General features: G+C 48.6%; 1 protein-coding gene across 6 annotated transcripts; it reads left to right on the forward strand.

Annotated features, from left to right (window-relative positions):
- The first annotated feature begins 1,181 nt into the window (after nt 1-1,181).
- On the forward strand, nt 1,182-11,171 carry Arrb2 (arrestin beta 2). 6 transcript variants are annotated; one of them, XM_048365296.1, is made up of 15 exons: nt 1,182-1,331; nt 4,789-4,819; nt 5,423-5,483; nt 5,586-5,630; nt 6,092-6,288; nt 6,566-6,625; nt 7,081-7,148; nt 7,267-7,402; nt 7,621-7,705; nt 7,982-8,054; nt 8,328-8,465; nt 9,879-9,962; nt 10,056-10,135; nt 10,218-10,305; nt 10,613-11,171. In XM_048365296.1, exons 1-15 carry the CDS (start codon nt 1,309-1,311, stop codon nt 10,704-10,706), a joined length of 1,263 nt encoding a protein of 420 aa, XP_048221253.1. In that variant the 5' UTR covers nt 1,182-1,308; the 3' UTR covers nt 10,707-11,171. The 6 variants fall into 6 exon arrangements, with proteins under 6 accessions (XP_048221253.1, XP_048221254.1, XP_048221256.1 ...); XM_048365297.1 differs by having other exon boundaries at nt 10,251-10,305; XM_048365302.1 differs by having other exon boundaries at nt 1,312-1,331; nt 5,107-5,483.
- Nucleotides 11,172-24,185: the final 13,014 nt, after the last annotated feature.

Consider the following 24,185-nt stretch of genomic DNA (forward strand, 5'->3'; position numbering starts at 1 on the left):
GGGTTCTGGTGGTTAATGGTTGGCATTGAATCACAATTCTCAGATTTCAGCCTCCTGGGTAGCTAGGCAGAATTATGTTACCAAAACAGAAATCTCATGTCCTGAAACTTTGGCCAGCCCTATGTACATAGCAAGACACTGTCTGAAAAGGAAAAATAAAAATAAAGACAAAAAGTAACCCATTCCTGGTTTCATGAGTCCTCCTGCACAGAAGGGTCTCAGTACCTTTTTACCCACGCTATAATCCAAGATTTCCTCCAGTCCTCTCTCCTGTCACTAACCCTGCATTCAGAACAGGGTGTGCCTGGCTTTTCTCCTTTGAAATGCCCTTACTCCACTTCTGCCCATCCTTCAGAACTCTTGTCCTCAAATCTCCTTTCCTCTGGGCAGCCTTCACTCCTCCCCCGCGCTGGCCAAGCCATTTATTTGTTTTGAGTTCTGACTCATACCTTTATAATAACATTCCTGGGATCAAAATACCTGTTTATACGTCTTCTCAGCTATATCCCAGGGAGGCAGGGACCATGGTCAATCATTTGTGTCCAGATTATCTGGCAGCGACTAGCAAAACAGGGATGGGTGGATCGATCGATCGATGGGACAAACGAGTGGAAGGGATAGATGAGCAAAGATGGAAAATCATGAGGAAAAACTTAAAGGGGCCCTGAGATAATTCAAGACAGCGGGGGGGGGGGGGGTTACACACCACGTCGTGCGAAACGTGAGGGAAGGCTGAGCGAGGCGGCGAGCCCTCGGGGGAGGGCACGGTGCGCACGGAAGCAAGTATCCCGCACTGGAGCCGCTCACCCACGTGTGCGTACCCGCGCCCTCCTCCCCGCCCTCCGCTCCCCAGGACCGCCACAGAGATAAGCAAACAACGGGGCGGGGCTCTGCGGCGCCCGGACGCCGAGGCCAATCCGGGAGCCCCGGTCCCAGGAAGGCTGCCGCCTTCGTTTCAAGAGGCCCAATCGACTTCCACAGGGCGGCGGCGGGGCGGCGAGCTGGGCAGGGAGGGCTGGAGCGGGCTGGCGCGCGCAGGAAGGGCTCCCCGGGGGAGACCGAGGGCGGAGGCGGGGGGCGGAGCCGCCGCCGCGCGCGTCTGGGAGCGGAGGGCCGGCCGCCGCGGCGCGCGAGCGGGCTGACGCATCGGGCCCCGGCTCGGGGAGCCGCGGGGAGGACGCGGGAGCGGGGGAGGGGGGGGAGCGAGGGCGCGCGTGCGCAGTGCCGCGGGGAGGAGCGGGGACCTGGCAGCGGGCTGCGAGGCTTGCGAGCCAGCCGCGATCAGGGCGGGCGGCGGGCGCGCGCACCATGGGGGAGAAACCCGGGACCAGGTAAGGGAGGTGGGACCACGCCGCGGGGCGCGGGCAGCTGCGGCGGCGCACTGCGGGCGCTGGGCTGCTGTCCGGTCAAGGGCGCTGGGGAGCCTGAGGTTGGACGCCTGCATCCCTGAGGGGCGGCCATCGGGGCCGCCAGCCCGGGTCCTGGAGGATAATGGGAGGTGGGGGCGCGTGCTCGGACTCCCGCCGGTGGCAAGGCCCAGAGGGGTCGGGAAGCCGGCGGCGGGGCTCTCGTCGGAACTGAGGGGTCAGACATCTGGGCTCTCCCTGGCGGGCTGCGATGCAGGGGCGGAGGCAGAAGCAGGTGGCTGACCCCGGGGGCTGCGTGCGGGGAGAGTGATGTTGGGAGGGGAGCCCCTCCGAGATCCGTGCCACACCAGTATCCCCACCGGCAGACGGTGCCCCCACCTGTCCCCAGGGCCAGGTGGCTCCGGCTTCCAAACTTCTGCCTGCCTTTGGGGTTGCCAGGAGCAACAGCCTCATCTTGAGAGAGGAGAGTGCGTGGCGACCCTCCCTGAAATTGGTCCATGTGCCTCTCCTGGGGGTTGCGGGAAGCAGGGTCTGCCCCCGAGCACGCCTTCACTCCCCGGATGTTTTCTGTGCAATAGAGGTGCTTCCTTCCACTGACACCCCGAGTTCTCTTTTTTGGTATCTAGCAAGATCTGTTTCCTGTTGTGACCCAACACCCCTTAAGGGAAAGGAGGTGAATGCCTTGAGATCTAGGGGGAATAGGAGCAAAAGAAGAAAAGGCTGAGGCTGTATGCCTCAACTCAGAGAGGATCAGGAATAGCGGCCTGGTCTTCAGTGTTCACCTGTTCTGCCGAACATCATTATCCATCCCACAACTCCCCCACCCATACAGTATGAGGACCCAGGTTTTTGGAGCAAGATAACCAGTATCTAAGAAAAATGATAGAGGGAAGAGTGGCATCCATCCTGGATGAGGATTTAAACACCCCAGAGAAAGGAGAAGTAACTGACCTAAGGAAGGCCCCCAATTTCCCTTCTGTGGGTCAGGGAGGGGGGAGAGATGGACCAAGAGAGCCTGCTGACTTGGCATAATTCTCTCCACCCTCGTCAAATTCTGGGCCACAGGAAATGGAGAGAATAGCAGGAAGTGCAAAGGGGTATCTGCTTCAGCTGATACCCTCACCCCCCCACACACACACTGGGCCCCACCCTGGTCATTCTTATATTCTGCTTCAGTGGCCAGTCTGAATATGTGTACCCTGGTCCTTCTCCCTACACTAGCAAGAGGTGCTTGGGTTAGGTTCCAAGGACAGGTGCCCTGTAGTTGCTCCAGGCCACACTATAGTTGGCCAACTCATTGTCAGAGCCTCTGCCAGGGTGTCTAAGGGAAGGCGACACTAGAACATAAAGGAAAACCAGAGGGGAGAGCCTGGATGATGCCATGACAATTAGCCTCAAATGGGGACAAAAGGTCGCGTATTTATCCTAGTTGCCACCATGCCCACATTCATGCTTCTTTGTTGGTTGGGGATACACAAGAGGGTTGCCTTATCCTTTGGCATGGCACATCTGGACAGCTAAACTCCAGGGAAGAAGGGACAATGAGACTTGTAGCAGAATCCAGGGTGATAAGAGTTGGACCGTTGGTAGGATTTCGGGTTCTGTTACCTGGGAATCCTTTCCACAATTGGAAGGAGTAGACTGGGTTTTTCAGAGAAGAGACATTTCCTTACCCTCCTACAAACGGGAGTAGTCCAGACTTAAATTGTTTTAACACCTGAGTAGAAAATCAACTGGACAGCCATGTCAATATCAGTTGCAGAGGACAGTTGATCATTTAGTGATTAAGAGCAGGGGCTTGGAGCTGGACCATTTCAGTTTGTATCTGAGTTCCATCAGTTTCAATCTCTGTGACAATATCCTTGACTTCTCCATGCTTCAGTTTCCTCACCTAAAATATGTGTATTAGGACCACCATCATTGGATTGTTAAGAGTATTAAATAAGGTAACTCACTTGAAACACGTAGGAACGGTGCTGGACATTGTCACAGTTATCAGCCTGGCCATTTGGCAGTGGTTTTCAAGCTACCTCATTGTACAGGGCCCAGCAGAGCTCAGTCTAAAGAGGGAAACAAATGAAACAGAACCGCCCTCTAGGCTATCAAACCACAAGTAAAATATAAATACCACGTGACAGGAATGCTCCCCCCCCCCTTAAGGAAAAAAAAAAGGAGTTACTGGGATCTGGGTTGGGTCTACATGCAAAAACAGGAGATATTTGAGATTGCACTGTCCCTGGCTTCTTTTTGCTCAAGGCTAGCACTCTACCACTTGAGCCACAGTGGCACCTCCAGCTTTTTCTGTTTATGTGGTGATGAATCAAATCCAGGGCTTTGTGCATGCTAGGCAAGCATTCTACTGCTAAGCCACATTCCCAGCCCATATTTGAGAATTTTATAAACTGCTGAGGATATTGGAAGTTAATAGAATAAGACCAAACTTGGGTAGTACTTATGGTAGAATTTAAGGTGCAAAAGTCAAGGCCATTGCTCTTCCATGTACCCCAGCTGTCATTGGATCCGGAAGTCAAGTGGAAAGATATTAGGTCTGCTCTAGATACTGCCACCACCCCATTTAGGTCCTCTCTGGGAAGTGAAGGAACTTCAATGGCTCCTGGGGCAACAGGTGGCCATTACTGGGGGGCAGGGGGACTGGTTTGGGTGGACCAAGGACAAGAGGCATTTGCCCAGGCAAGTGACTTCAGGAAGTGTTGTATAAGAAATGTGAGGGAGGCCAGGTGCTGGAGGCTCACGCCTATAATCTTAGCTACTCAGGAGGCTGAGATCTGAGGATCATAGTTCAAAGCCAGCCCGGGCAGCAAAGTATAAAACTCATCTCCAGTTAATCAGCAAAAATGCCAGAAGTGGAGCTGTATGTGGCTCAAGTGATAGAGCACTGGCTTTGAGCAAAAGAAAAAAAAAAAAAAAGCTCCGGGGGCTGGGCTGGGAATGTGGCTTAGTGGTAGAGTGCTTGCCTAGCATGCATGAAGCCCTGGGTTTGATTTCTCAGCACCACGTATACAGAAAAAGCCAGAGTGGCACTGTTCCTCAAGAGGTAGAGTACTAGCTATGAGCAAAAAGAAGCCAGGGACAGTGCTCAGTCCCTGAGTACAAGCCCCAGGACTGAGGGGGGAAAAAAGCTCAGGCAGAGCACCAGGCCCTGAGTTCAAGCTCCAGTATACACACACACACACACACACACACACACACACACACACACACACATACACATACACACACACACACAAAAAGAAGAAGAAATGTGAGGGACCTTCTGGGAAGAAATTGGGTGTAAAGCTTCAAACCAGGGATCCAGGGTGAGCTCTGCTTCTGCTTCTAGGGTGGGAGGGGTAAAATCCTGGTGTGGGGTTCCCTACTGAGTCTGAGGGAGGCAGTGGGGTCTCCCTTTCTGTTTTGTTAGGGTCTTCAAGAAGTCCAGCCCTAACTGCAAGGTGAGTCACCCATGGGCCTTACCCTTTGATCCTCCCTAGGCCCTACCAAATTTCAGTCTGCCCCTAAATGAGACAGTCACCAACCCCTGGCTCCCCACTTCCTGTGACAGCTAAGAGCTGACTTCCTTCCCTCCTCAAGCCCCTTGCTGCCGAGGCTGCCCAATCTGAGCCAGCCACAGATCCTTAAGCAAGACCAAAGGGAAGGGACTAGAAGCAAACCCTGTTCCTACAACCTCCTTAGTAGCCTGGGGCTGGGAACCATTAACAGCCCCTTCCCCCTCCCCCAGGCTATAGCCTGTTTATTCAAGAGCCCCTGAGGAGACCTAGTGAGGCTGCCAGCTGCTAACCAGCTGGTCCAGCAGTCCTCTCTGAGGACACACACACTCAACTGGTGAGTCAGGTGTGAAAAGCATTAAGGGAGCAGCTAAAAAACCTAAATTTGGTTGGGTGGTCTGGAAAAACCCCATCACCCTTACCTATTGGGAGAATCTCCTTTCCCATAGTCCACTCTGGAGAGCCCAAAAGGAGATAGCCACTTACGAGGGCTCTGATCTCTGGTCACCATCCTCCCCAATCTTCCCTGTTAACTTTTGACATCCTCAGCTCACCGTGTACTTGGGCAAGCGGGATTTTGTAGATCACCTGGACAAAGTGGATCCTGTAGGTAAGTGTGCCCAGAAAGGGACAGCTCATCCCCTAAGGGTGGGAGGGGACAAGGTTCCTGGGCCCAGGATCTGGGAAATGAGTCCATGTGTCCCTTCCGTAGATGGTGTGGTGCTGGTGGATCCTGACTACTTGAAGGACCGAAAAGGTACTGGCTTCTAGTCCAAGAACCTGAGGGGAGGGGGAAGTGACATGGAACAGCATTGGTAGGTAGGTGTCCTAGAGAGATGGGGTAGTAAGGCAGAAAGATTCAGAGATGTCTGTGTTGCTTAAAGGTGGGGAGGGATCTGGAATAGGGGTACTCTTGCTTTCTTCCTTCCTCCTCCTTCACTTCCTCCTCCACTTTCTTCCTTTTTTCTTCTTTCTTCATGCCAATACTGGGGCTTGAACTCAGGCATTAGCACTGTTTTTTCACTCAAGGTGCTCTGCCACTTGAGCTATAGCTCCACTGTTTGGTAGTTAATTGGAAATAAGAATTCCATGGACTTTCCTGGCATGGCTGGCCTCAAACTGTGATCGTCAGATCTTAGTTTCCTGAGTAGCTAGGACTACAAGCATGAGCAATCAGTGCCTAGTTAAGAAGGCACTACTCTTGACCTCTTTTGCCAGTGTTTGTGACCCTTACCTGCGCCTTCCGCTATGGCCGAGAAGACCTGGATGTGCTGGGCTTGTCCTTCCGCAAAGACCTGTTCATCGCCACCTACCAGGCCTTCCCCCCAATGCCCAACCCACCCCGGCCCCCTACCCGCCTGCAGGATCGGTTGCTGAGGAAACTGGGCCAGCATGCCCACCCCTTTTTTTTCACAGTGAGGATGTCTCCCACCTACTACAGGGCATGAGGTCTGGGGCTGGGTTGAGCTGAATGGTGTGAGACAACCGCTATGGACATACCTGGGAGAAGTGAGGAAAGGCCCCTAAAGGTCCCTTCAAGGTCACTGCTTGTTCAAGCAGCCTCTCCCAAGGACTCCTCGCTTCTTTGAGTCTCACTTCCTAGTGCCCTTCCTCCAGCCTGTTAAATTGAGCTTGGGAGGATGATTGGGGGCTTTCTTATGGGACTAAAGCCTCCCCTTTCCTCTGCCACAGATACCCCAGAATCTGCCCTGTTCAGTTACATTGCAGCCAGGACCAGAGGACACAGGAAAGGTATGGGAGGAAGAACTCTGAAGTCACAGAAGCAGAATAGGGTTCAGCAGAAGAGGGTGTAACCTATGGGTGGGATCACTGCATGTCCCCTGCAAGCACCCGAGGGCCCCCCATCTCCACCATGAGCACGTCTGTCCCAGCCCAGGTAGAGGGAAGGAGGGAGGAAGGACTGGGAGTGGTAGATTTGGTAGCAGGAGCCTTGGGTAAGATGTGACTTTTCTGGGGCTGGGAATATGGCCTAGTGGTAAAGTGCTCGTCTCGTATACATGAGGCCCTGGGTTCGATTCCTCAGCACCACATATATAGAAAAAGATGGAAGTGGCGCTGTGGCTCAAGTGGCAGAGTGCTAGCCTTGAGCAAAAAGAAACCAGGGACTGTACTCAGGCCCTGTGTTCAAGCCCCAGGACTGGCAAAAAAACAAAACAAAGATGTGACTTTTCTTCTTCCTTCCTGAGGCCTGTGGGGTAGACTTTGAGATTCGAGCCTTCTGTGCCAAATCACTAGAAGAGAAAAGCCACAAAAGGTGAGGGAAATAACTTCCTCTCTTGGTTTCACCATCCCTTCCCCACTTCCTGGAGCCTTGACCCCTGGTGGAAGTGGAAGTCAGGGTGCCTGGAAACTGAGCCCCACCTCTCCCCTAGGAACTCTGTCCGTCTGGTGATCCGAAAGGTGCAGTTTGCCCCAGAGAAGCCCGGCCCCCAACCTTCAGCGGAAACCACTCGCCACTTCCTCATGTCTGACCGCTCCTTGCACCTGGAGGCCTCCCTAGACAAGGAGGTGGGGAACCAGTGGTGATGTCAATGCCACCGGCAGGCCAGACCCTGGTGGGGAGGGGGAAGCCTCAGGCAGGATGGTAATTTGCCTTGCTGGCCTTCAGGCTTAGGCTGGTGGGGCAGGGCAGCACAGTTGTGCCTTGTTTGGGAGCACCCCAAGAGTGGGACCAGTAAAAAAAAAAAAGGCTGCAATTCATGTGACCTCCCCCCCCCCTTCAAAAGCTGTACTACCATGGGGAGCCCCTCAATGTCAATGTCCATGTCACCAACAACTCCGCCAAGACTGTCAAGAAGATCAGAGTATCTGGTAGGTGGGGGAGGAGGATGGGGGAGGGGAGGGGGGAGGGAGGGAACCCCTGCCTAAGTGACTCCCACTGCAGTCTCAGCTAAGGCCATAGCCCAGTGTGTAAAACCTACCAGGAGCATTTAGGCTGTTCAAGAATTATATGCAGGCCCTGAGGATGACTGTGGGAAAGGCCACAGGAGATTGGGGGAGGGGGGCCGGCTCTCATCACATGATCTGGACGATAGTGCTCTGTAGCCTGTGCTCCATCTAGAGCTGTTTGCTGCCCCTGTCCCACAGTGAGACAGTATGCCGACATCTGCCTCTTCAGCACTGCACAGTACAAATGTCCTGTGGCACAGCTTGAGCAAGAGTGAGTATTCCAGAACTTGGGACAAGTGTGGGTCCCAAGCTTAGGGGAGAACGTGAGATGGTGGCTAGATTCCTTTCTGAGTGATTTCATTTCAAAAGATGTCCCCCCTACAACCAGTTGGCCCTGAGCTACTAAGTGTCCTTGAGTAGGCTGAGCCAAACCCTTGTAATCGGTGCCCCAGGGGCCAGTGAGGGAGGTAATACAGCTTGCAGGTGGTGAGCTACCTCCTCACCCAACCTAGCCCCTCTAAAAGCCTTGTCCCCAACCTCTCAGTGACCAGGTATCTCCCAGTTCCACATTCTGTAAGGTGTACACCATAACCCCGCTGCTCAGCGACAACCGGGAGAAGCGTGGCCTTGCGCTGGATGGGAAGCTCAAGCATGAAGACACCAACCTGGCTTCCAGCACCATGTGAGCCTGGGGCTGGGGGGCTGTGTGCCAGGCTCAGGCTGAGGTGCCAGGGATGTATCAGTGAACAGAAGAGACATTGTAGAGGAAGGAGGCTAGACAATCAGATAAGTGGTAGAACATAACAGCGTGTTGAGAGACAGAGAGAGGGGTGGGGGGGATGTTTTCTAACTGGGTGGCCAGGGAAGGTGAATGATGAAGGCTGTGGGAGGAAGAAGGTTCCAGACAGACAGACAGACAGAAAGGATGGACTTGAGGACCTGAGGAATTGCAAGGTGCTATTGTGCAATTAGGCATGAGCAGCTTCAACGGTCCAGACCTTCACAAGGTCTGAGTCTCATCTGAGGCCATGGCACATTGCACAAGCACACAGCGGGCCTGGAGGCCAGTGTGGTGAGCTGAAACCACAAAGAGAAGTAGGAGGTGATGCTCGTGTATGGTGGTAAGGTCAGGACTCAGTAATGCTGCTACAGATGAGGCTCCAGGTGGTTCTGAACAACGGAACCCCAAGGTGACCTCTACCGGCAGGGCTGCATTGCTGCTACATTGCTGCAGCTGCTGGAGCTCTAGAGCCTAGTGAGAGCTTGTAGTTCTGTTCTGTTCTTTTCTTTTTCTTTTTCTTTTTTTTTTTTTGCCAGTCCTGGAGCTTGAACTCAGGGCCTGAGCACTGTCCCTGGCTTCTTTTTTGCTCAAGGCTAGCACTCTACCACTTGCGCCACAGCGCCACTTCCGTTTTTTTTTTTATATATGTGGTGCTGAGGAATTGAACCCAGGGCTTCATGTATATGAGGCAAGCACTCTTGCCACCAGGCCATATTCCCAGCCCCTGTTCTGTTCTCTTCTTTTTCTTTCTTTCTTTCTTTTTTTTTTTTTTTGCCAGTCCTTGGACTTGGACTCAGGGCCTGAGCACTGTCCCTGGCTTCTTTTTGCTCAAGGCTAGCACTCTACCACTTGAGTCACAGTACCACTTCTGACTTTTTCTGTTTATGTGGTGCTGGGGAATCGAACCCAGGGCCTCATGTATACGAGGCAAGCTCTCTTGCCACTAGGCCATATCCCCAGCCCCTTTTCTTTTCTTTTTTCCTTTGCTATTTCTAGGTGTTGAACTCATTGCCTAGGTGCTCTCACTTAGCTTTTTCCACTCAAGGCTGGTACTTTACCACATGAGCCACACCTCTCTTTCTGGCTTTTTGCTGGTGAATTGGAGATCAAGAGTCTCATGGACTTTTTTCTGCCTTAGCTGGCTTCAAACCACAATGCTCAGATTGCAGCCTCCTGAGGAGCTAAGATGACAAGCTTGAGCCACCAGTGCCTGGGCGAGTTTGTAGTCTTGCTCAGAGCCCTGATGGGAGCCCCAGGGGAGAGCTGGGTGACAGAGATGGGTCCTGACCCAGCTCCCCCTGCTCCCACTTGCAGTGTGAAGGAGGGTGCCAATAAGGAGGTGCTGGGGATCCTGGTGTCCTATAGGGTCAAAGTGAAGTTGGTGGTGTCTCGAGGCGGGTAAGCAGGATGGAGCTGTTGGGGGGGGGGGTCACAGTGGTTCTGATACCATCTAGTCCTTGTCATCTTCATTCAGCCTCTCCCCCTCCCCAGGGATGTCTCAGTGGAGCTACCTTTTGTTCTTATGCACCCCAAGCCCCATGACCACATCACCCTCCCCAGACCCCAGACAGGTGAGATTTCTACCCACCCCAAGCCCTGCAGGGGAGACCTGAGGCAGGGCTAACGGGAAACAAAATACTCTGGTCCTTCCAGTGCCTGCCCACCCACCCTCTTCCCTTCCCCCAGCCGCTCCAGAGACAGATGTCCCTGTGGATACCAACCTCATTGAATTCGACACCAAGTAAGAAAGCATACCCTACCTTTCTGCTTTGACCCTCTCTGGGCAGATTCCAGTAATGTCCAAAAGCCACTCTTCTGATTCCTGGAGAATTTCCTTCCCTTGGCAGGAGTGGGGGGCAGGGAGGTGATGTGTCAGGTCAAATGACTTAGCCTGAAGAGATAACCCATGCCTGTTCTTTGTCTCTTCTTGCACTGCCCCCTGGTTCCTTTTTGACTGCACTCCTCTGTCCTTGGGATGAGGCTGGAGAGGGAGGCTGAAAAGAAGTGTCAGCTGCCCTCACCTCCTCCCCATCCTTTCTACCACCAAGCTATGCCACGGATGATGACATTGTGTTTGAGGACTTTGCCCGGCTTCGGCTGAAGGGGATGAAGGATGACGACTATGATGACCAGTTCTGCTAGGAAGGGGGGCTGGAAGAAGGGAGAAGATGGTGCTGGGAGAGGTAGGGGCAGGACCAAGATCCCACTGTGAGAGGGGTGGGGAGGTGTCCCATTTTTTTCCCTCCTTCCGCTCCATCCAGCAGGTTCCTCAACCAACCCCTCAACTCCCTCTCTCCCCAAGATACACACTGGACTCATTGCTTGTTCAAAGTGGGCATTAATCTTTTGACTACATACAGCTGTTTATCCACACACACACATAGAGTGGGCAGGCTGGGTTTACACCTAAATGTTTTACAGGGGGCCACTGAAAACAAGGACAGTAGGAAAGTTGGGGGAGAAAGAACTCCCATATTCAGCCTCATGCCAGCACACCCCTCCTTGTCACCATCTGCCTGCTATTCCTTCACCATGAGACCCTGTGAGGAAAGGCCATTTCTTTGTTTCTGAACATGAAGAAAATAAACCTTTTAATAGGTATGAGTGTGTGTGTGTGTTTCTGTAGCGTTTAAGATGTGTAGTGTTCATTCGGGCTTCCCTGCACCACAGGGCCTCTGACACTGGCTATCAATAAATGCTTAGTAAATGATTATGCGCTGTCTGCATTCCAAGGTAAACACTGAAGGTTGATTTAGTCAGTCCACACTCAAGGGTACAGCTTGGTAAAGCCACAAAGTAAACCTTAGCCACTGGCAGGAGGAATAACTAACTTCCCTGCTCATGAGGTGCTCCCGGGAGTTGGGCAAGACAGGCACTCACACCTGACTGCTCTGTGGCTTGACCCACTTGGGTTTGTTTCTACTGCTCTTTATGGTTGCTCAAGCAGTGCACTGTTGGGGCTCAGTAGAACCACATTTGCATGCCTCACCAGACAGATGCTGTCCAAGCAACGTCTTTGTGGCATTGGTACTTCCTTTTGAACCCGGAAGCCCAAGTATGGGTGGCCAGGAGTCATGCTGCCATGCTGCAACGGGTCCCAGTCCTAGGAGCTATATCCTGAAGATGTTCCCATGACTGTTCCCAAGAATCATATTAAGACTCTGAGGCTGGGTGCTGGGGCTCACACCTGTAATTCTAGTTTCTCAGGAGGCTGAGATCTGAGGATCGCAGTTCAAAACCAGCCTAGGCAGGAAAAGTCCATGAGACTTATCTGCAATTAACCACCAGAAAAAACGGAAGTGGTGTTGTGACTCAAAGTGGTAGAGCTCTAGCCTTACGCAAAAGCCCAGGGGCAGCACCTAGGCCCTGAGTGCAAGCTCCACAACCACAAAGTAATAATTTAAAAAAAAATTTTTTTTTGCCAGTCCTGGGGCTTCGACTTAGGGCCTGAGCACTGTCTCTGGCTTCCTTTTGCTCTTGGCTAGCCCTCTACCACTGGAGCCACAGCACCACTTCCAGCTTTTTCTGTGTATGTGATGCTGAGGAATCAAACCCAGGACTTCATGCATGGTAAGCAAGCACTCTACCACTAAGCCACAATCCCAGCCCCAATAACAATTTTTTAAAGAAGACTGATGCCTGACCAAAACTATATGGATATTTCTCACTTTGGTCATCCACAGTAAGGCCTACAGGTGGTCTTTCTCTTTCTTTTTTTTGGCCAGTCCTGGGCCTTGGACTCAGGGCCTGAGCACTGTCCCTGGCTTCTTCCCGCTCAAGGCTAGCACTCTGCCATTTGAGCCACAGCGCCGCTTCTTCTTTCTCTTTTTTTAATTGTACAAAGAGATATTCTCAGGCACTTACATGCATAGAAATTTGATAAATTCACCCCTTCTACCACTTGAGCTACACCTCCACTTCTGGCTTTTTGGTGGTTAATTGCTGGTAAGAGAAGTGTGTGTAGCAGCTGGCTTGGAACCTTAGTCCTCAGATCTCAGCCTCCTGAGTAGCTAGGATTACAGGGGTGAGCCACCTATGCCCAGCTTCATTATTCTTTCTTAACTCTTGTTCTCTTCTTTTTTTTTTTTTTTTTTTTTTTTTTTTTTGCCAGTCCTGGGCCTTGGACTCAGGGCCTGAGCACTGTCCCTGGCTTCCTTTTTGCTCAAGGCTAGCACTCTGCCACTTGAGCCACAGTGCCACTTCTGGCCATTTTCCATACATGTGGTACTGGGGAATTGAACCCGGGGCTTCATGTATATGAGGCAAGCTCTCTTGCCACTAGGCCATATTCCAAGCCCTTGTTCTCATCTTTCTTAAGGTTCCATTCATCCCATGAGCAATCTTGGTTTGAGTCTATGATGGGCCATAGGGAACAGAAAGAAACAGTGAGTCATTCCCTAGTTACTGAGTTACATTTCCTATCTCCCAAGGAGAAGTACAGAAGCTATGAGAACGTGAGAGAGGGAATGTGACCTAGGTTGCAGCTTGGGGACAATTTCCCTGGAGGAAGTGACCTTTAGACAGGGAACTGAAAGATGAGTAGGACCTTGTTACAGGGATGAATGTTCTGGACCGTGGCAACACCACATGTGAAGGGCAAGAGGAACAGCATATTCCAGGAACTAAGAGACCAGGGCTTGGGACATCTAAGCAGAGGCAAAGTTGGTCAAGATGAGGCCATTGAGGCAAATAGGGACAGATCACATAGGCCCTTAGTCTACACCAAGGCTCCTAAAATTTAATTAAATCATGACTTCTCCACATTTTAAATGCTTCCACAATACCAGTGACCTTGCTTACCCTGACACAGGAGGAGGGTGCCCTGCCCATGCTGGATTGGTGAAATGGAAGAACCATCCTTCCTTCAACGTTCCCCTCCAACTTCCTTGAGTCCCATGACCCCACTCCTTGACATCTGAGCTGGTGGATCTCAAACTTCTCTAGGTGAATCAGAGCCTCTGGGAGGTGAGGCAGATCTGGCTTCTGCTCTCCACATGGGGATTACAAATCAGGGTTACGAGAATCATCTATGGATTTGCTTTTGCTCCCCTCTCCTCCAGTCCTGGGGCTTGAACTCAGGGCCTGGGCACTGTCCCAGAGCTTCTTTTGCTCAAGGCTAGCATTCTACCACTTGAGCCATGATGCCACATCCAGCCTTTTCTGTTTATGTGGTGCTGAGGAATCAAACCCAGAGCTTCGTGCATGCTAGACAAGCACTCTACCACTAAACCACATTCCCAGCCCCTTGACACACATTTTTAAAATAATGCCTTAAAAAAAAAACATTTTCATGTTTTTATTGTTTTTTGAAAGAAGGTAATATATGCACGTTTTTTGAATTTTAAAAAGAAGAGCAGTATGGAACAGTCAACAACAGAGAGCTCCCGCTTTGGTCATTAATATCCTGGCTCACCGCCTTTCCATTTCTCTTTGCTAGAGGCAGCCACTCTTAGTTCCTGGGTTATTTTCCCAGAGAGCCATTCTTTGTAATCCTCACACACAAAGGGCTTTCTGGTATTCATTCACTATCTTACCTTAAAAACCGAGAACAGGGCTGGGGATATAGCCTAGTGGCAAGAGTGCCTGCCTCGGATACACGAGGCCCTAGGTTCGAGTCCCCAGCACCACATATACAGAAAACGGCCAGAAGCGGCGCTGTGGCTCAAGTGGCAGAGTGCTAGCCTTGAGCGGGAAGAAGCCAGGGACAGTGCTCAGGCCCTGAGTCCAAGGCCCAGGACTGGCCAAAAAAAAAAAAAAAAAAAACCGAGAACAAGGGCTGGGAACATGGCCTAGCGGTAGAGTGCTTGCCTCATATACATGAAGCCCTGGGTTCAATTCCTCAGCACCACATACATAGAAAAAGCTGGAACTGGCACTGTGGCTCAAGTGGTAGAGTGCTAGCCTTGAGCAAAAAGAAGCCAGGGACAGTGCTCGGGCCCTGAGTTCAAGCCCCAGGACTGGCAAAACAAAACAAAAACCAATAGAGAACAGCAGATTATAAGCTCCTCTACACCTTGATTTTATTCCCTTAATAACGTTCTCTAGGGCTGGGAATATGGCCTAGTGGCAAGAGTGCTTCATTCGTATACATGAAGCCCTGGGTCCGATTCCCCAGCACCACATATATAGAAAACGGCCAGAAGTGGCGCTGTGGCTCAAGTGGCAGAGTGCTAGCCTTGAGCAAAAAGAAGCCAGGGACAGTGCTCAGGCCCTTAGTCCACGCCCCAGGACAGGCAACAACAACAACAAAAAACAAAAACAAATAAACAAATAACGTTCTCTAGAATAGCAATCCTTAAGTGGTACAGACAAGTACTCTTTTTTTTTTTTTTTTTGCCAGTCCTGAGGCTTGGACTCAGGGCCTGAGCACTGTCCCTGGCTTCTTTTTGCTCAAGGCTAGCACTCAAGGCTCTTGAGCCACAGCGCCACTTCTGGCCGTTTTCTGTATATGTGGTGCTGGGGAATTGAACCCAGGGCCTCATGTATACGAGGCAAGCACTCTTGCCACTAGGCCATATCCCCAGCCCCAGACAAGTACTCTTAAAGAACAGCTTTTGCTTGTTTTTGTGCTCATACTGAGACAAGAATTCAGAGTCTGGGCACTGTCCCTTAACTTTTTCACTCAAGGTTGACATTCTACCACTGGTGCCACAGCTCAACTTCCAGCCTTGGGGTGGTTAACTGGAGATAAGAGTCCTGTGGACCTTCCTTCTTGGGCTGGCTCTGAGCTGTAATGGTCACATCTCAGCTTCCTGAGTATCTAAGGTTACGGGCTTGAGCTACTATGCCTGACTAAGAGCAGCTTTCTGTTACCTACATGTCATTTATTTTTACCGTTTTCTACCAATGGGCACATTAAATGTCACTACTCTGCTAATTGAGAGTATTAAGTAATTATCCTTGAATATACCTGTTTTTACTTGTATGAAGTGTGCCCGTGGAACAAATTCTTTTTTTAATATTTAGCGTCCAGGAGTTTGACCCCAGGGCTTCCTAGCCAGGTGTTCTACCTTGCAAACCACACCCTAGCTGCACAAATTCTTAAAAGTAGAATTGCTGGTTCCGTTGAGTAGGTGAAAGATGGCATTACTTGAGTTTTAATTTACATTTCTTTGATTATGAGTGAGAATGAACCCAATTTATCAAGTTGGTATGTCTTTCTTTTGAAAGTGTGCTGTGCTGGAGATCAAACCCAGGGCCTCACACTAGGCAAGTGCTCTGCCAATGAGCTACATCTCACCCCTCGTTTCTCTTAATGTACTCCCAAGAGTTCTTCATGTATTAAAAATAAAAAGTTATAGATGCGGTTCAGTGGTACAGTGCTTGCATAGCATGCCCAAGGCCCTGGCTTCAATCCCCAGAACCACAAAAAAGATAACAAAATTAGCCCTTTGTCACATACTTGGCAAATATTTTCCCTAGTTTATCACATCTTTCACATTTGTATCTTTCTTTTTTTTTTTTTTTTTTTTTTTTTTGCCAGTCCGGAGCCTTGGACTCAGGGCCTGAGCACTGTTCCTGGCTTTTTTTTTTTTTTTTTTTTTTTTTTTCTCAAGGCTAGCACTCTGCCACTTGAGCCACAGTGCCACTTCTGGCCGTTTTCTGTATATGTAGTGCTGGGGAATTGAACCCAGGGCTTCATGTACATGAGGCAAGCACTCTTGCCAATAGGCCATATCTCCAGCCCCTGTATCATTTCTTTTTAAAAGTACATAACTCAGTAGCATTTTATACAATCTCAGTGTTGGACAACAATCACCTTTAATTCCAAACTTTTTTTTTTGTTGTTGTTATGAGACAGTATGTAGCTATGTAAACCAGGCTGGCCTCAACTCTCAATCCTCCTTGCCTCAACCTCCTGAGTGCTTGGAATATAGAAAACCATTTTGCTGTGTGTGTGTGTGTGTGTGTGTGTGTGTGTGTGTGTGTGTGTGTCTCATGTGCACACGTTAGTAATGGAGCTTGAACTCAGGGCCTGGGAACTGGCACTCTACCACGTAAGCCACAGCTCTAATTTCTGGCTTTTTGCTAGTTAATTGGAAATAAGAGTCTCACAGACTTTCCTGCTCATTCTGGCTTCAAACCCAGAGCCTCAAATCTCAGCCTCCTGAGCAGAAAGGAGTACAGCACCCAGCTGCTTTGTATTTTGAACAACATATACTTTTATCTCACTTTAAAGTAGTCAGTGTCTTAGGTTTTGGTGTGTGTGTTTTCTGTGGGTGGGTGTGTTTTGTCACAAAGCCCTTGGCACTTCTGTTTCTTCACAATTTGAAACTTGCACTATTTTGAGACTTTGCTGTTTTCAAGATCTCATCAAGCAGTATCTGATCAGCAGTTTTTTTCTCCTTTGCAGTACATGCTCTCAAACCTACCCAGCACCTCAGTGCTCTAAATTGGGGGATTGATGTTTCCTCTTCTTCTGCTTTTTCTTCTTGGAGGTTCTGGGGTTTGAACTTAGGGTCCTACTGCTTGAATCATCCTTGAGCTTTTAGTTTTTGCTCAAAGTAAGCACTCTACCACTTGAGCAACAGTTTCACTTCTGGCTTTTTTGGTGGTTCAATGGAGATAAGAATCACATGGAACTTCCTGATCTCACAGAATTTCATACCCAGGCAGGCTGGGAACTTCTATCCTCAGACCTCAACTTCCTGAGTAGATAGATTACAGGCTTGAGTCAATAACACCCAGGTCCTCTATCCATTTTTATTCTAGTTATTTTTGAGATCAGGTCTGTTTTTGTTTTTGTTTTTTTGTCCAGGCCTGTTTGGACAGGGATTCCTCCTATTTCTGTTTCCTTCGGTAGCTGGGATCACAAACTAGAATGCACCACCATGCCCAGCTCTTGCAGTTGAGATAGGATCTCAGACAGTTTCTCTTAGGCTGTCCTGGAACCACAATCCTCTTAATCTCAGCCCGCTACGTAGTGAGGATGACAGGGGCATGCCACCACATCCACCTATTCCAGCTACTGGTTGAGATAGGTGGAGTTACAAAAAGGTCTTGCCCTGGCTGTCTTCAAATCGGTTAGAGGCCTGACTAACTGATAAACAACTAATTCAACAAATATGTACATTTGTGCATATGTGTGTGCTGGTGCTGGAGCTTGAACTCAGTGCTCTGGATGCTGTTCCTGAGCTTCTTCACTCAAGGCTAGGCTAGTGCTCTACCACTTGAGTCACAGCTATCCTTGCAGGTTTTTGGCGATTAAGTGGAGATAAGAGTCTCTTGGACTGGGCTGGGAATATGGCCTAGTGGCAAGAGTGCTTGCCTCATATACATGAAGCACTGGGTTCAATTCCTCAGCCACCACATATATAGAAAACGGCTGGAAGTGGCACTGTGGCTCAAGTGGCAGAGTGCTAGCCTTGAGCAAAAAGAAGCCAGGGATAGTGCTCAGGCCCTGAGTTCAAGGCCCAGGACTGGCAAAAAAAAAAAAAGTCTTTTGGACTTCCCTACCTGGACTGGCTCTGGCTCACAATCCTCAGGTCTCAGCCTCCTGGGTAGCTAGGATTATAGGCATGAACCACCAGTGGGCTTCAGCAAATATTTTTGTTTGGTTTTGTTTTTGTTGCCAGACCTGGGGCTTGGACTCAGGCACTGAGCACTGTCCCTGGCTTCTTTTTGCTCAAGGTAGCACTCTGCCACTTGAGCCACAGCGCCACTTCTGGCTTTTTCTATATATGTGGTGCTGAGGAATCAAACCCAGGGCTTCATGTGTAAGAGGCAAGCACTTTACCACTAGGCCATATCCTCAGCCCCTCAACAAATATTTTTAAATACATTCTAAATACAAACACTGTACTAAGCACAAGGTATGAAAAATTTAGACTGCTCAGTACCAGTAGCTCATGTAATTGTAGCTACTCAGGAGACTGAGATCTGAGGATTGCAGATCAAAGCCAACCCAGGCAGGAAAGTCCGTGAGACTCTTATCTCCAATAAACTACTCAAAAGAAAGAAAGAATTTTTTAAAAAATCATCCATAAGTGTACCTGTGGCTCAAGTGGTAGAGCAGTAACCTTGTACATAAAGAACCTCAGGGACAGCACTCAGGCCCTGAGTTCAAGCCCCAGAACTGGAATAAATTAAAAAAAATATATATATATATAGTCTCAGCCAAGTATAGCAGCTCACATTTGTAATCACAGTTACTTGGGAGGTGGGAAGATAACAGTTCAATCTTAGCAGGCAAAAAAAAAAAAGTTAGCGAGACCCAATCTCAAATAAGCCAGATGTGGTAGTACACTTCTGTACAAGGAGATACAAGGTAAGCTGCAGATAGGAAGGTTGCAGCCTGAGACTAAGCCCTGGCAAAAATCACAACTTCACCTGGAAAAATAATTAAAGCACAAAAGGGTTGGAACATGGCTCAAGTGGTAGAGCTCCTGCATAGCAAGCACAGGCCCTGAGTTCAAACCCCAGTATCATAAAATAAACAACAACAACAAAAAAACATAAATACTGGGCACTGGTAGCTCATGCCTATAATCCTAGCTACTCAGGAGGTTGAGATATGAGGATCAAGTTCAAAGCCTTGAACTTCAGCCTTGGCAGAAAAGTCTTAGAGACTCTTATCTCCAACTAATTAGCAAATAAAACAGAAGTAGAGCTGCGTCTCAAGTGGTGGAGCACTAGCCCCAAGCAGAAAAGCTCAGGGACAATGTTCAGGCCCTGAGTTCAAGCCCCAGGACCAGCAAATACATACACACACACACACACACACACACACACACACACACACACACACACACAATCTTTAACCTAAGCTGGGCCTCCCATAGTTCATAGCTTCTTGCCCTTCTCCCAACCCCATTACCTTCCTCTCCTGTTTCCACTCTACTAATGTTCTACCTTCCTCATAACTACTGGCACTTTGACAGATTAGGCAATGAGAGATGATTTCAGTGTTCTGTCTCCCACTGACATCTATACCAATTCTGCACCACCTAGGTTTAAGATACTCCTCCAATGCTCATATTTCTCCTCCCTCTAAGAGACCTTGATTCATCAAACCACTCCCTTCTCTTCAGCCTCTGTCTCTTTGGACTCTTCCTCTATGGCAAATAAACCCAACTAAGTCTCTTCCATTGAAGGGAGAAAAGGAGGAAAAGAGGAGGAAGGAAACTAAAGGCAAAACCTCTCCTCTAGAGCTGGGCACAGGTGGCTCAAACCTGTAATCCCAGCTACTTAGGAGGCTGAGATCTGAGGATTATGATTCAGAGCTGGGTCATGCAGGAAGGTTCATAAGATTCTTATCTCTAATTAGTCACCAAAAAGCCAGAAATGGAGCTGGGGCTCAAGTGGTAGAACACTAACATTGAGCACAAAAGCTCAGGGACAGCACCTGATGCCCAGGACTGGCACCAAAAGAGTCAAGGTTGGCTTTAAATTGTGATCCTCAGAGTAGCTAGGGTTACAGGCCTGAGCCACCAGTGCCTGGATTTCTAAACATACTTACTTTGCTTCTTCTTGATTTTTGTTTTAAGAATTGTCTACTGGGCTGGGAATATGGCCTAATGGCAAGAGTGCTTGCCTCATATACACGAAGCCCTGGGTTCGATTCCCCAGCACCACATATATAGAAAATGGCCAGAAGTGGCACTGTGGCTCAAGTGGCAGAGTGCTAGCCTTGAGCAAAAGGAAGGCAGCCAAGCCTGAGTTCAGGTCCAGGACTGGCAAAAAAAAAAGGAATCGTCTACTGACTTTCTACCTCTGGAGATGACAATGGAGCCCTTTTGCCTTCTCTTCTATCATGAAATGATTTGCATCCTGCCCCTATTCTTCCCAAGAGGATCCTGTCATTTGAAATTAGATCAATATGCAGTATCTAATTATGCCTATGCAAGATTATTTACAGTTGAGTCATGTATTATCTTATAATTGCCTTTCTCTTTTTAAACAATTTTGTTTTTCTCTGAATAATGATCTTTAAAAAATGTGCTTCTTCTCTGAATTGATCACTAATTGAGCCCTGTCTCCTAAATGTCTATCTAGGACTGGAGGATACCCCAAGTGGTAGAGCACTCACGAAGTAAACACAAGGCCCTGAGTCAAACCCCAGTACTGGAGCGGGTGGGGGTAATGGGGGGGGGCAGGGAGAAGCTACCTATCATCTCAATTCACTCCAAACAAAACAGGTACTGGTAGCTCACACCTGTAATCCTAGCTGTTCACAAGGCTGAGATTTGAAGATCCAAAAGTCTTATCTCTACTTAATCAGCAAATAGCTCAAGTGGCAGAGCACTAGCCTTGAGTGAAAAAGCTAAGCAAGAGCATAAGGTCCTGAGTTCAAGCCCCAGTACTGGCAAAACAAAACAAAAACCCCAAACCCCACAGATGTTCATCGCTTTCAATTCCTTGAAGAAATCTCTCCAGAATCCTGCTAATAGAGCAGATGTCCTTGGTTTTTTTTTTTTGTTTGTTTTTTGTCAGTCCTGGGGCTTGAACTCAGGGCCTAAGCACTGTCCCTGGCTTCTTTTTGTTCAAGGCTCTGCCACTTGAGCCATAGTACCACTTCTGGCTTTTTCTACATGTGTGGTGCTGAGGAATCGAACCCAGGGCTTCATGTATACTAGGTGAGCACTTTACCACTAGGCCATACTCCCAGTCCCAAGAGCAGATGTTCTTATGGCCTGCTGCCCTGGACTCCCTTTGCCATGCCCCTGAGGTCCCTGGTTGCCTTTCATGAGTTCAGGCCATAGTCCCTGGGTCCCGTATTTTTCTCTTCTGATTTAAGTCCAATAACTTCTTGAGAAAAGATGGACATATGAGAAAATTTTTGAAAGCTTCTGCATTCTAGTGTCTTTATTCTATATTCTTAATTGAGAATTTGGCTATGAGAGATTCTAGTTATCCTCTAAACTGTATTCTTTTCTGATGATAAACTAGCTACGTAGGAAAGGATTGCATTTCCTAGAACCCCAGAGGTACGTGAAACCATGTACTACCTTTTCTTCAATGCAGTAAGAATGAAAATAATCAGGCCAGGTCCTTGGGGACTGGACACAGGTCTGCCTCCTCTACATTTTTCTTCCCATTTTCTTCCAGATGCAGCCCAGGGACAGGAGCAACTCAGCTTGTTTGTTGTTTTGTTATTTATTTGTGCCAGAAGTGGGGTCTTGAACCAAGGATCTGGGTTCTGTCACTTAGCTTTTTCACTCAAGGTTGGTGCTCTACCACTTAAGCCACAGCTCCACTCTCTGGCTTTTTGGTAGTTAATTGGAGATAGAATTCTCATGGACTTCCCTGCCCAGGCTGGCTTCAAACTGTGATCCTCAGATCTCAATGTCTTGAGTAGCTAGAATTATAGATGTGAGCCACCCATGCCCAGTTTAGCAACTCATATATTTTTTGAAATATATAATTTTATTGTTATTATTAAGGTGGTGTACAGAGGGGTTGCCATTTCACAATTCAGGTAATGCATACAGTTCTCCTGACAATGTAAGTAACAATGCATTACAGCAGTGTATCCCTCAAGTTTTATTGCACATACAAATATAGGGAATAATAAAACACGAACAGTAAGTCATTCTTTCTACATTTCTCCTAAGTTTCTAGGTAATGCCAATGATGCTGGACTGTAGAAACACTTTTGAGTGTAGATTCTGCACTGTAAGCCTTGATCCTTGTGTGATTTGTGGAACAAACTGAACTGCCCATACTCAACTGTTTTATGATTTAAAAAAAAAAAAACTAAGTTAAGCTGGGCACACCTGTAAACCTAGATACTCAGGAGGCTGAGATCTGAGGATTGTGGTTTGAAGCAAGCCTGGGCAGAAATGTCTATGAGACTCTCATCTCCAATTAATCGCAGAAAAAGCCAGAGTGGAGCCATGGTTCTAGTGGTAGAGCACTAGCTTGCCCCAGGACCAGTACAAAAAATAGTAATAATTAAGTTAACTGAATCACGGAGAAAAATAGACACTGCATCTTCAGCTTCCACCCTGACACAGCTGGAATATGGAATGCTGAGAAGCCATTTCCTCCTTTTTTTTTTTTTATTAAGTATTGGGGTCTGAATGCAGGGCCTTGAGCTTACTAGGTTGGCCCTCTACCACTTGGGCCATGCCTCTGGAGTTGCTTTTTACTTTTTTTTTGGTGCTGGACTTCTGGCTTAAACTCCTGGCCTGGGCACTGCCCCTGACCTTTTTTGCTCAAGGCTAGTGCTCTACCACTTTGAGCTACAGCTGCACTCTACCATTTGAGCCACGTCCACCTTTTTGCTGGTTAACGTGAGATAAGAATCTCAGATTGGCCTCAAACTTTCAATCATCCTGCCTAGAACTATAGACAGTAGGATTGCTAGGATTATAATAGGAGTGCTAGGATTATAGACATGTGCTACCACACCTGGCTTGGAGTGTTACTATTAAGATCTGTACTGTTCTCATTGCTGATCCTTAGTATGTGATATTTTCTCATAAGAGGCTTTTTTCAAATTTTAGTTTTTTGTTATTATAAAGGTGATGTATAGAGGGGCTACAGTCAATGTAAGTCAAGTAAAGAGCACATTTCTTTTTCTTTCTTTTTTTTTGGGGGGGGGGGTGGGTCATGGGGCTTGAACTCAAGGCCTGCCCCTGACCTCTTTTGCTCAAGGCCAGTGCTCTACAACTTTGAGCCACAGCTCCTCTTCTCTGTGGTTAATTGGAGATAAAAATTTTAGGGACTGGGGCTGGGAATATGGCCTAGTGGCAAAAGTGCTTGCCTTGTATACATGAAGCCCTGGGTTCGATTCCCAGCACCACATATATAGAAAATGGCCAGAAGTGGAGCTGTGTGGCTCAAGTGGCAGAGTGCTAGTCTTGAGCAAAAAGAAGCCAGAGACAGTGCTCAGGCCCTGAGTCCAAAGCCCAGGACTGACCAAAAAAAAAAAAAAATCTCAGGGACTTTCCTGCCTAGGTTGGCTTTGAACAATGATCCTCAAATATCAGCCTCCTGAATAGCTAGGATTACAGGCAAGCCACCAGCACCATGCCTAAGAGTATATTTCATTTTTTTATTTTTTTTGCCAGTCCTAGGGCTTGTACTTGGCCTGAGCACTGTCCCTGGCTTCTTTTTGCTCAAGGCTAGCACTCTATCACTGAGCCACAGCGCCACTTCTGGCTTTTTCTATATATGTGGTGCTGAGGAATCGAACCTAGGCAAGCACTCTACCACTAGACCATATTCCTAGCCCTAAGAGTACATTTCTTTCTTTTTTTTTTTGCCAGTCCTGGGCCTTGGACTCAGGGCCTGAGCACTGTCCCTGGCTTCTTTTTGCTCAAGGCTAGCACTCTGCCACTTGAGCCACAGCGCCACTTCTGGCCATTTTCTATATATGTGGTGCTAGGGAATTGAACCCAGGGCTTCATGTATGGGAGACGAGCATCCTACCACTAGGCCATATTCCCAGCCCCAAGAGTACATTTCTTTTTGGACACTGTCACCCCTTCCCTTGCTTTCTCCAGGTCATAAAAACATTTTTATAAGACATTTCCACTGAGCCTAGTATTCTGATGTGAAGATCTATTTTTCGCTTTTACCCCAAGCATTTAATGGGCCCTTTTAATCCAGAAGCACAAGTCCCTGTTCTCCTTCATTTTCTCTGTGACCTCCCCTACAATCTAAGCCTTCTGAGCT

The sequence above is a fragment of the Perognathus longimembris genome, chromosome 17 (genome assembly GCF_023159225.1).
Source record: "Perognathus longimembris pacificus isolate PPM17 chromosome 17, ASM2315922v1, whole genome shotgun sequence".
NCBI classification, from domain to species: domain Eukaryota; kingdom Metazoa; phylum Chordata; class Mammalia; order Rodentia; family Heteromyidae; genus Perognathus; species Perognathus longimembris.